At 51.2% G+C, this 12,041-nt stretch overlaps 1 protein-coding gene across 4 annotated transcripts; it reads right to left on the bottom strand.

Annotated features, from left to right (window-relative positions):
- Positions 1–1,267: 1,267 nt before the first annotated feature.
- GLUL (glutamate-ammonia ligase) lies at positions 1,268–11,551 on the bottom strand. 4 transcript variants are annotated; one of them, XM_047704570.1, is made up of 8 exons: positions 11,400–11,551; positions 10,229–10,348; positions 8,206–8,384; positions 6,711–6,872; positions 4,891–5,037; positions 4,139–4,266; positions 3,759–3,958; positions 1,268–3,188 (listed from the first exon to the last, which is right to left on the bottom strand). In XM_047704570.1, the coding sequence occupies exons 1-8, from the start codon at positions 11,531–11,533 to the stop codon at positions 2,870–2,872; spliced, it is 1,389 nt and encodes a 462-aa protein (XP_047560526.1). In that variant the 5' UTR covers positions 11,534–11,551; the 3' UTR covers positions 1,268–2,869. The 4 variants fall into 4 exon arrangements, with proteins under 4 accessions (XP_047560526.1, XP_047560525.1, XP_047560527.1 ...); XM_047704569.1 differs by having other exon boundaries at positions 8,206–8,387; XM_047704571.1 differs by lacking the exon at positions 10,229–10,348 and having other exon boundaries at positions 8,206–8,387; positions 11,400–11,547.
- Positions 11,552–12,041: the final 490 nt, after the last annotated feature.

Genomic DNA, 12,041 nt, shown 5'->3' on the forward strand with positions numbered 1-12,041 from the left:
TTTCGTGTGATCTTTCCTGGGGAACTCTGCTTGGGTCATTGTCTTGATCTGGTGCTTGTGATGCAGATAACATACCCTCCCACATCCCCTTCCACCCGCCCTGGACTGCAAGGGTGCTCCAGTGAACGGAAGCCAATTTCAGCCGGAAAGGGGGAAGTAGAGCTTCCATAGAAAGAAAACCCCACAATTTATCAGCAAAACCAGCAGAATGCTGAGTGAGAGAAGGCACTCTTGATAATCATGCTGAAAACAGCCAATATAAACTGGAACCATACGCAGCAAAGCAATAACATCATCCAACTTTGAAAATGTGGGGAGTCAAACTTCCTAGGGAAAAAACAAAACAAACACGAATATCTAGGATTGCTTACAACTAGAGCAAAATATACACCTGCCCCGCCTCCCTCAAAAAAGGTCATCTCCTAAGTCTGCTGTGACAGGACCCACCTACTTCCAAACTATCATAGAGGACACCATCTTTTAAAGACGGTAATTCTTATCACACACAATACCTGGCACATTAGCTTCAAGGGTTGGAAGGATAGTGCTTTTGGCTAGGGGTACATGCACAGCACTATAGGGGAGGGAGCTCCTACCGGACCTGCATGGACATGAACTAAGATACACCAGGAAAGGTGAGAGGAAAACTAACTTCCCAGCAAAGGGACGAAGAACAAGGGCACAGAGGTGTCACACGGAGCTTTGGGGGTAATCGTGAACGGCTCATTGGGCTAGTGCCAGGGGAGGCATGTCCAAGGCACATCCCGGCTAGCTGGCCCTGAGAGCAGTCAACCTTGGAAGGCTTCAACCAGGGCAGCCACGAGGTCAATATGGGCCATGTAGAACCACCCTTGGCAGGTGAGTAAGGGTGAAATCAAGACCAGCAGGGAAATGAGAAGCCTTTGTAACACATTAACAGTTTCAGGCTGCTTTAAAATTAAGCCAGAGGGGTGCTTAAGACAATGCTGTGGCATTGTAAATTAAAGCCAAGGTGTGGAGCAGAGAGGAGGGTTGGAGTTTGTATCCTCCTGCTAAACTGTACAGCTGGGATATGCCTTCATCCTGAGATTCCCAACACCCGAAGTATAGGGAAGAACTGGTTGGCTGTGTGACTCAGGATAGATTTTTAAAAATTCCTTGAACAAGTAAACTTGAGCTTCCTTTGTCTCTTAAAAAAAAAAAAAATCCCCTTTTCGAGTAGGAAAGTAAAGGAAAAGCACATAGGGATTTAAAAGAAACACAAAGAATCAAGTCAGAAGAGATCTTATAAATGTTAGGTTGATTTATAAGAGCCGCTCTGGGCAGTTAACAGTCTGTTTACAATGAGCTGTCTACCGCTGAACATACTGTACATGGCAATTAGAAGTCGTCACGGCAAGAGGAAGCCACGGCTGGCCTGGGCGGCCAACGGGAACCACATGAAAACAGCCAGACGCGGTAGGGAAGATGGGAGGGACCAAGGTGGGATTTGCTTTTTATTATGAAAGAAAAAGAAATTGCTCAGAAATCTGAACAAAGGGAAGGAGAATCTCACACTCAGAGAATCAACACCAGGACACAAAACGACCAGTGTTCTGACCCCAGGCTGTCCCCGTCTCCTCAGAGAGCGGAGATGGGAAGGGGACCGTTGAAGCCAACAAGCCATTCTGTCAAAACAAAGAGACTCAGAAACCCTACGAGCAGGATTAAAATCTAAACTTCTGGTTTTGCTTTTAAAAAAATTTTAATATATCAAAAGGCCTGCTTTAGTGACATGCTAGTCCCACCAGAAAATAATCCCAATCACCCCTTGTCAGTAACATGCTCAAGTTGACCAGCCAACTCTTATTTCTAAATCCGTGTGGGCATGTGTGTCTTTTAAACCAAAGCTGTGGTGCTCAGGTGAGCGCTCCTTCCACAACGTGCCTGCACCTGTCAACCTGACCAGGTGTCCACCCCCACCTCCGGAAGAGTAGGCAGAGGACAGAGGACCCTACAGTGACAGTAAGGGAACAGCAAAGGGCCCCAGAGAGCCAGCTTTGCAAGCACTGCCTCCCTCACCCCCACTCAAGAAAAGATCCCTTATTTCCAACCAGACTATTTGTCTCCAGTTTGGCTCCCCGGTGACCAGAATGTTCTTCCTCCTTTAGAAAAAAAACACACATATCTGCACACCCATATATATAATTTTTTTTGTTTTTACATTTAAATATAAAAATACTACTCTGCTTTGTGTTATAAATGAAGGACCAAGCAGTTAAGAACTTCTTCTTCTAAGGTAGGTCAATCCATCCTTATGCTGAGCTTGTCTTCAAGGGAGGGCCATTTCGACCTGGGTGAGGGAAGCCCTGTACCAGGAGGACGGGGGTGCATTTTTCTGCCTGGCTCTCTCCTAAGTCTCACTTTTAACAGAAAGTTGGTTATAACCTGACACCAAGAGGAACTCCCCACCAAGAGGGGGAAATCCTAACCTAACCCCAGAGTAAGTAAGTAACCCCCCCTCCCCCAACACTCAGCTACCTGGAAGAAAGAGCCCTCCCCCTCCCTTCACAAACACTATGCTCTGTCCGGATTGCTACGCCTACTGGACAAACACACCTGATTAACTGGAAACAGTGGTTATGCCTCCCCACCCCCTCCCCACTAATGTACTAGACAGCTTCAGTGACAGGGAAAAAAAGATGGGGGACCGGGGTGTAAAAAGATTAAGAACCTGACCCCTCTATCCTGGCCAAAGGAAGCAAAGAGATATTAACTGGGCATGAGGAATAAAAAAAGACCTTGATATTCCGCCCTTTGAGTTACAGCTATTAGGACGGTCGAGAGAGGGGCAAACATGGAGGCAGGATGGAGAATGAGGAGGGGTTTGACGGCTGCAAGTCTAGTCCACTTAGTTTTTGTACTGGAAGGGTTCGTCGCCAGTTTCATTGAGAAGACATGTGCGGATGAGGGCTTCTGTCACGGAAAAGGGGTCACAGTTGGCAGAGGGGCGACGGTCTTCAAAGTAACCCTTCTTCTCCTGGCCGACAGTCCGGGGAATGCGGATGCTAGCCCCACGGTTGGCCACGCCGGCGGAGAAGTCATTGATGTTGGACGTTTCATGGAATCCAGTCAGGCGCCGGGCGTTATCCAGGCCCCCCTTGGGGTCGTAGGCTCGGATGTGGTAGTGGTGCCGCTTGCTCAGTTTCTCGATGGACTCCTCAATGTACCTAGGAGGAGAAAAGACGGGGGTCCAACCTGGCACCTGGAAATCTGCCCTTCAGTGGCAGGTGCACGTATGGAACTAAGAATGACGGGACTCGTCTATCAGACTGTTCACTAAAATGCTGTCCCCACAGATCAAAGGATCCACAAGGGCAGCAATTCTGCCTTCTTACCCATATGTCCCACTCAGGGCCTCAGCATGGTGCTGGATGCTCAGTAGATGGTATTTGCTGAATGAAAAGACCCTAATCAAAGACCCTGCCCCACCCAGAAGCATTAAGTTCATTCACATGCTTTTATCGTTATTAAGTTATTTCATACTGAAGATTTTCAAACACATTTAATTAGGTCCCCCTTTCCGATAGCTATTCTTGGATTCTATGCCTAGAGTATGTTTTGGTCCTCTTCAAATATGAACAAAACAAGAGAATTAGAAGATAACTTTCAAAGCCAAGTGCTAAGAGCTAAGGTACGAATGGAGAAGTTTGGCTTACTTATTAGTCCCAACACATCAAACCCTTGGCAAGTATGCCAGCAAAGAAAGGAAGATGACCCCATCACGAGAAGGCACTCACTTCAGACCATTCTCCTCGCGCATGGCCTTGGTGCTAAAGTTGGTGTGGCAGCCCGCACCGTTCCAGTTCCCAGGAATGGGCTTAGGATCAAAGGTTGCTATCACTCCAAAGTCTTCACATACACGATGCAAGATGAAACGGGCCACCCAGAGATGATCTCCCATGTCGATTCCTTCGCAGGGTCCTATCTGGAATTCCCACTAGAGAGAACAACATGACTGGCCTTTAAAAATAATGTCAATTTCTTACCCCAATTCACAAGCTCCAAACCCTGTTCTTTTCTCACCTCTATTCCAACCCACCTAAGTTCTGGGTAAATGAGGGGTGTCAGTACATGTCCCCACTGGCCCCTATGTCCTACAGATGAACACATCATTTACCTGGGCAGGCATGACCTCAGCATTTGTCCCAGCAATCTTGATGCCAGCGTACAAGCAGGCTCGGTAGTGAGCCTCCACGATATCTCTCCCATAGGCTTTGTCTGCTCCCACGCCACAGTAGTATGGACCTGCAGAGGCATTAAGATTAAAGGTTAAGAGACAGGAAACCAAGAAATCCCTTCCCACAAAACTCAGAAATCAGAAAGCTCTCAACACCTGCTTTCTGGAATCACTATACCTGCCTTCACAGGAAGGCAGGGGGGGTGGTGGCGTGCAGGGGGGTTCCTCTTGGCCATAACGTCAATGGACCCAAAGGGTTTCCCTCCATATTAATGTCTAAAAATCCATGTCCGGGGGCACCTGGGTGGCTCAGTGGGTTAAAAAAGCCTCTGCCTTCAGCTCAGGTCATGAGCCCAGGGTCCTGGGATCGAGCCCTACATCGGGCGCTCTGCTCAGTGGGAAGCCTGCCTCCCCCTCTCTGCCTGCTTCTCTGCCTACTTGTGATCTCTGTCAAATAAATAAAATCTTTTTAAAAATAAATAGATAAATAAAAATAAAAAATAAAAATCCATGTCCAGATTTGGGTAACAAGAAGGCTCTTCTCCACATTATTTCAGCCAGCCTCAGTGATATGCCCACAGCTTTTCTGATCCATGAGGAATCACTATCATCTCTGGAGAGGGAGTCTGTCCTTGGCAACGAAGCAACTAGGGAGCAAGAGGTCCATCTCACGGGGCGGGGAGACAACTTACCTTGGGGCCCAGGGAAGCCGTTGGAAGGCCAACCAAAAGGGTGCCCATCTGTACCCATGAGAGTATACTCCTGCTCCATTCCAAACCAAGGATGCTGATTGCTCACCATGTCCATTATCCGTTTACAGGTATGCCTCAAATTGGTCTCTAGAAAAAAAGAATCAAGGCACCATTAGAGCCATATGGGCAAATCCACTGAATTGCAGCGCTGCTGGGGAAAAGGGCTCTGGATTCCACAAAGCTGAAGTGTGGACTCTAAGGTGAACTGACCCAGAATAATAAACCTTTTTTGTGTCCCATCAGCCTAAATGTAGAAAATGGGCGAAGCAGGGGCGCCTGGGTGGCTCAGTGGGTTAAAGCCTCTGCCTTCCGCTCAGGTCATGATCCCGGGGTCCTGGGATGGAGCCCCACATCACGCTCTCTGCTCAGCAGGGAGCCTGCTTCCTCCTCTCTCTCTGCCTGCCTCTCTGCCTACTTGTGATCTGTCAAATAAGATCTTTTAAAAAGAAAAGAAAATGGGCGAAGCGGTAATCATACATCTGCAGGGAGACTCCTGGGTCACAAACAAACCCCATGACTCTGGATCCAGAACAGAGCAGGTCTGCACCTTATCTGCATGCTGGCCACCTCCCAAGTGCCACATGTCAGGCACTTCAGCTCTCTGTGCACAAGACAGCCGCTTTAGCAGTCAGACTTATCCCTAGTTTCTCAAGCGTTTAGAGCCAAACCTTTAATTTTCCTTGAGAGAAATCACTGGTCTATTGGGGGCTTCCTATTCCAGGTGAGAAGATGAAAGGCTAAACTACCTAGCACAGAAGTAAAATATTAAAATGAGAGGAGCTCGGCTGGAGATGTCTAAGCTGGAAAAGAACTTTAAAATAAGTAAATACAGTCTTCTTATCAGGTGCTTAACTACATCCCAAAACACCACTTTAAGACCTCTGCATTATGGAAAACCCACAAGAGGAGTCTATCTGGCAACCCTGAGGGACATAGTAAAGCCTCTACTTTCACACCGGAGAAAACGCAGCTCAGCTCAGAGACACCGGGCGGCCTGCCCAGCTTACACAGCGAGTAGCAGAACCGGGAAGGCGGCAGCTACCTTGGCTTCAGAGCTCATGCCCTTTACCAGAATGGTACTGCCTCCTAAAACAAAGGCAATTAAGGTCCAGGCATGGACAGACTCGTCACAAGTCGCACTGGCAGAGCGTACCAGGAGACTAAACAGCAGGGAGGACGGGGGGCTTCTGCTATGGTAACGAGATGATCGTCGGAGAATCAGGATCAACAGCTACGCCAGGCAAAAGCCAAAAATGCAGATACAGTGAACTTGAGGCACATGTAGGTTATCGGTGAACCCAGACAGGAGATGGATTTTATCCCCCACCCCACCTTTTAAAATCAGGAAAACTAAGGACAGAGGATAAATCGTTTGCCAAGGTTCATAGCCAGGTTAAGTGATAGATCCAGAATTCACACCCACAATTCCAACTTCAGAATCCATGTTTTTCAAATCTAGAGGCAGGGAGGAGGGCTGTGTCATGGGGGAGCTCTACTGGTGAACAGATTTAAAGGAATTCACTGTTTTATTTACACAACCAGTAGAGGAGACCCTGCGTAGACGGACCACACCACCTATGAATGAGGAAGTCTGGAGTGGAGATCTAGGTCCACTCGCCCAGACCCCTGAAACAGTTCCGAAACCTGAGATAGTCTCATCTAGTTTAGTGTTTCCAGTACTGGTTACGGGATCTCCTGTACTTCCCCTTTACAACATTCATGGATTAAGGAGGGAGCATCCCTACCTCTCCAATACACACCTGCAGGTTTCCGGTTGTACTTGAAGACTTCACAGAACACCAGCTTGTTGGGGTCCTTGCGGAAAGGGTCCCGAAACATGGCAACGGGGACGAGATACATGTCACTGTTGGAGCCTTCAGACTGAAAGGTACTAGAGCCATCAAAATTCCACTCAGGCAACTCTGGGGTAAAAAGAGAAGGGAAAATTAACTTAAAAATGCAGAGCTTTTCAGACAAGAATACAGCCCCTTCCTTAACCTTCCCACATCTAAAGATCTACACTTTCTTTCCAGAAAGTCAGCGATGTGGGATTCCTGCTACTCATATGCAAACTCTGACCACTGCACATGGCTTTAATGTCCTTCCTGTGGGAGCTGCACAGACCACTGCATCAACCACACAAGGAACGCCTGACGTATCTTCCCTAAGTCTGTCTACCAGACACCAAGGACACAAACTGAAATATTCTGACAACCAGGAAGTCAATCATCATTTAAAAAACTGGAACAAGAGAAACAGATTCTGATTCCCCTACTAGGCCACCTGTGTTGCTTAACTCATCTCCCCACTGATTCTAGGGACTGTTCTAGCTCAAGTCATGTCCTTATTCTATAGACAAGGAAATGGATAACTAGCAGGGTAAATTGTCAAGGGTGCTCCCATGGTCACTTATCAACTTTCCCCACTATGTTTTAAAGGTAGGTTTCTTTATCTCTCAAGTTGACTAGGAGTTCTCCGAAAGCAGAGAGATCAGACTCTCTTACCTTGTACCCCCTCCCCCAGCACCTGTCTAATACCTGCCATGAAGCAAGTACACGCCATATACTTAATTTTATGCTTATGCATTCACTCCAGTGTGACTATCAGAAGAGTAAGCCATCCTAAAAGCAGGTAAGAGGTGATATTTTTTTCTCTAGTCCCCCTCCAGGAGGGTGGCTATGGTTTGCTCTAGACTGAAAAATGAAGGTCACGACTCTTATCTAAGAGCCCCTAGTATGATAAGCAATCAGGTGGTTTAAGAATTTCCAAAAGTAGAATCAACCAGAAACAAACGATCGGCCAGTCCTATTTGGAAACCACTTCACATAGAGTCTGCTTCACATCCAGAACCTCACTGATAGGAATCCGAAACAGTACTCTACAGAGTCTACACAGTAGATAAGCATAGTCAGGTTAGAGCAGTGGTTTTCAAACTGGGTTCTTGGGGATGCCTCAGAGCGAATTAAGTGGGGATGCCCAAGTCAGCAAAGTCTCCAACCCCCTCCTGCCCCAACTAGACTTTTAATCTTTTTTCCTCAATATACTGGCTTACATGGAAGATTCTATTGAAATAAAGGGGTCCATTGTTGCCACGCTTTGAGGCAGCGGAGGAGCTTAGCGTTGAATGAATGAAGTCTGAGAAACCCTGCCTCAGGAAAGCTTGACACACAGAATAATAAAGTGGCCAAATCTAGTGGCTTGCTTTCAGGCTGCTCCCACCCCTCCCCACAGCTCCCACTCTGCTCGGTCTCTCACCTTCTATACACTTGGGCTCACTGTCCAAGGTCCGGGTCTTGCAACGCAATCCTTCTCCCGTCCCGTCAATCCAAATATACATAGCTTGCACTTTCTCGCCCTGAGGCAGGGACATGTACAACTGCTTGATGCCTTTGTTCAGGTGGGAGCTCGCGGAGGTGGCCATGGTGGACGTTGTTCTGCTGAGAAGAACCAACCAAAAAATGATTACCAACTCCAAACTGATCCTCTGGCAGGAATGACTCAGTAAAGACAATTAAAGCAAAGAGTCCCGGTGGGAAATGTCGTCCCCTCCCTTTGGAAGCCACTCTCCACGGTATACTTCTTCATGCTGCTTTCAGAGGGATTTAAGCTTTTGTAATAGACAGATCTCCCTCTAGGCTTCCTTGAGCTAGAATCCACACTTGTGAGGACTAAGCTCTATTTTGTCAGTATAGACAAGGTAGGGCAAGCGTTTTATATTTTATACTAAAGCACTGGGTGAAACACTAAAGTTCGGAAAGAGAGCATTTGCAGAAGGTCTCTCTCTCCCAATATGAGTGAAATCCAGCCACAGAAAGGCTGGGCTGCTATGGTGTCTGGGTCCATCTCGTCTCTTCCTTTCATTCTAGCCGGCACCTCTGTGAAAAACCCTTTTTGGAGGTTCTCCCCTCTCCCAAAAGCACCCCCACACATTGACATTGAGACATTAGGAAGAAGAAAACAAGGGAGCTAGCTAGAGTAGTCAAAAGCCTGGTGGGGTTTTCCTAACAGCAGCACAATTACAAATCCCCCAAGTATCAAAGAGCTGATCTGCGTTGGATTCTGAGAAGCAAGCACACTGCCATCGTTTCCACGGGTCTTCTCACTTCAGAAGGTAGATCTACATCTGCAAAGGACATTCTCAGATCCCACCAGAGAACTTTAATGAGGAAATTCCCACTTCGGTAACAAAAAGATCTGGGTTTTTAAAAGCTGGGCACGCTAAAAACTGCGAGCCACTACCACAAAACCTCTGAAACAAGAGAAACCCAACGCAAGAGGAAATGTTGGACACCGCCCCCCTCTCCCCAGCTCAGTGGCCCAGAGTGGCTGGAAAAGGAACACATTGTTCTCCAACGACTTGGGCAACTTTATGAAGTACAGTGGCTAAGTTTCTATGGGCAACCGTCCATGTTTGCCCAGCTGAAAACAGAACTGCTTCTCCCTCCAAGAGCCTCACCCCTTCCCTTGGGGAAGAGCAGAACCTTCTTGGTCTGGTCTCCAGCACTGGATTGCAGAACCGGTCCTTTTCCATATCCCTCTGTATTACCGCACATGCAGAGGTCTCCGTGGGTCACACACATCCCCCAAACCTCCGCCACCCCTGCCTTGAAAGGCCGGAAGGAACAACACCTGACCCCTTCAGCTCCCACTACAAAGCCTACAACCCAGTCTCCAGCCTTCCTCCCCAACCTGTGACCACCACCAATATCCAGCCACACTTTTTCCCTTTAAGCCTCAGTTCCAGACTTCCTGCTCTTTTCCGTGAGACGAGTTGGATGTCAACATTCTAGTCTACTGTTACCGACTGGTAACGCGGTGCCCTGAGTTTATGTAGGGTAAAAATGGGATTCTGCACTTTCTAGCGGTTTCTTTTTTTTTTTTTTTTAGATTTTTTTTTTTTTTTTTTTTTTTTGACAGAGAGAAATCACAAGTAGGCAGAGAGGCAGGCAGAGAGAGAGGAGGAAGCAGGCTCCCTGCTGAGCAGAAAGCCGGATGTGGGGCTCGAACCCAGGACCTGGGATCATGACCTGAGCCGAAGGCAGCGGCTTAACCCACTGAGCCACCCAGGCGCCCCAAGATTTTTTTTTTTTTTTTTTTAAAGTAAGCTCCACACCCAGCATGGAGCCCAGGGTGGGGCTCGAACTCACGACCCTGAGATCAAGACGTGAGCTGAGATTATGAGTTGGACGCTTAACTGACTGAGCCACCGAGGCACCCTTCTAGCGGTTTCTGCAGCTGTCTCCGGCTCCGGGGTCTTCCTCCCTGACTCTTCACTCACCCCAGCCACAGAAGGTCAATCGGATCGTTGGGGTAGCCCTCCCTGGCCCTTCTCCTTTTGGAGTTGCGTTCGCGCCTCTCCTGGTTCTCCGGCTCTCGCTGGTCCATGCACCGGAGCTTTCTGGGCGAGGGAGACGGAGACGGAGAAGGAGGGGTCAGGGAGCGTTCGGGATCGCATCGGGACGAGGAGGAATACGAGGGCTGGTGGGTCACGGTCTTAATCTTGACTCGTGATTTCTCTCCGGAGTTCATCGAGTAGGCGACGAAGCCGAAGCAGTTGGAGGGGGACTCCGAGGACCGCGACTCCCCTTCTTCGTCTTCATCTTCGTTGTTGGTGGTCTTCGCAGATTTGCGGCTGGGGGGGGTTACCCGCTTCCCGCCCCCGGGGCAGTTGGGATAATCCACTTTGAAATCCCCTTTCCCACTAAAACGTCCCTAAAGTCGGCGCCCTGCCCCTCGGGCCCGGGTCTGGATCTCAAGGCCTGGCCGAGGGGGCCATATCCCTCCGAGGGCCGAGGCTGGGAGGGAGTGGAGATGTCGCGGGGGAGGGACAGCACACCGCCGCTGCCTCTGCCCCGCCAGGCCCCTCCGCCCGCGGCGCCCGCCGGCCAAACCGCAGCCCGGGCTCCCCATTGTTCAGTCACAGTGCAAGGCCCCCGGGACCCCGCGCAGGAGCGGCCCGTACCAACGACCCTCACGGCCACTCGCCTCAGCGTAGGCGTCTAGAGAGCCTCCAAACCACGACGATCCTCCAAGGCCCGCCACCGCGGAGCAGGAGCGAGCCTCCCAGGGGCCACCCGGCCACGCCACCGCGGCGCACACAACACCGCCGAGGTGGGAGCGCTGGGCCCGAGCAGCGGCTCCACCGTTCGCCTCGCAGAGCGACCTCCAGGGGCGGCGCTTAGGGCCGAGAGCGGCGAAAGAGATCAAAACAACTCCCCGCCCTCCTCCGAGCCCGGCGAGCAGCGCACCCCGCAATCGCCAGCCCAGAGCCTCCGGGAGCCGCGGGCGGCGAGAGCACGCGGAGGGCGCGGGGACAGAGGAGCACCGTAGGGGCGGGAGGTGCAAGGGGCTGCCCCGAGCCTCGGGGTCGGCAGGCCGGGCTCAGGGTGTTCGGGGGCTGCAGGGGCGGCGCGCACCACTTCCAGCCCCCGGGACGGCGGCGCGCTTACCTGGGCGGCGAGCAGGCGGCGGGACGGGCAGGCCTCGAGAGCGAGGTGAGGTGAGGAGAGGAGGCCGGCGTGCTGCTCAGAAGCTCCACTCTTCTCCCATTCTCGGCTCTGCGGGGCTGCTGGCTGCCCCGCATTTTTTATCCGCTGCCCGGGCCGCCCCCGGCACCTTGATTGGCTCCCAGCGGCCGGGAGCCGGGGCGGATCGACTGATGCGCGCCCGGGCCCCGCTGCCATTGGGCGATCGGTGGAGCCGGCGCCGTCGGGGTGGGGACTCGAGGGCCGGGAAAGAAAGAAAGGGAAAGGGCCTTGGGGGGGAGGAGGCTTGCGGGGGGAGGGGGCTTGCGGGGGGAGGGGAGCGGAGGAAGGGCAGGCGGGCGGCGCGCGGACAGGCGAGTTCCTGCCAGGAAGGACCCCGCCTGCCCCGGCTGCCGCTAGCCCTGGCGCGCCCACCGCCGGCCCGGGGCCGACCCCACAGGCCCCACCCCCGGGCCCGAGCGAGGCGCCCCGCACACCGCCCGGCCTCCGCCCCTGCCGCCTTCAGGTTGGATAGTTTTGCAGGAGAGGCCTGTCTTTTTCGAGGTCCTACCGCAGGCCCCAAGGCTCCCTAAGGACGTTCTGATCCCCGGGGACGTCGTTTTGCCT

Source organism: Lutra lutra, chromosome 15 (assembly GCF_902655055.1).
Source record: "Lutra lutra chromosome 15, mLutLut1.2, whole genome shotgun sequence".
Taxonomy (NCBI): Eukaryota; Metazoa; Chordata; class Mammalia; order Carnivora; family Mustelidae; genus Lutra; species Lutra lutra.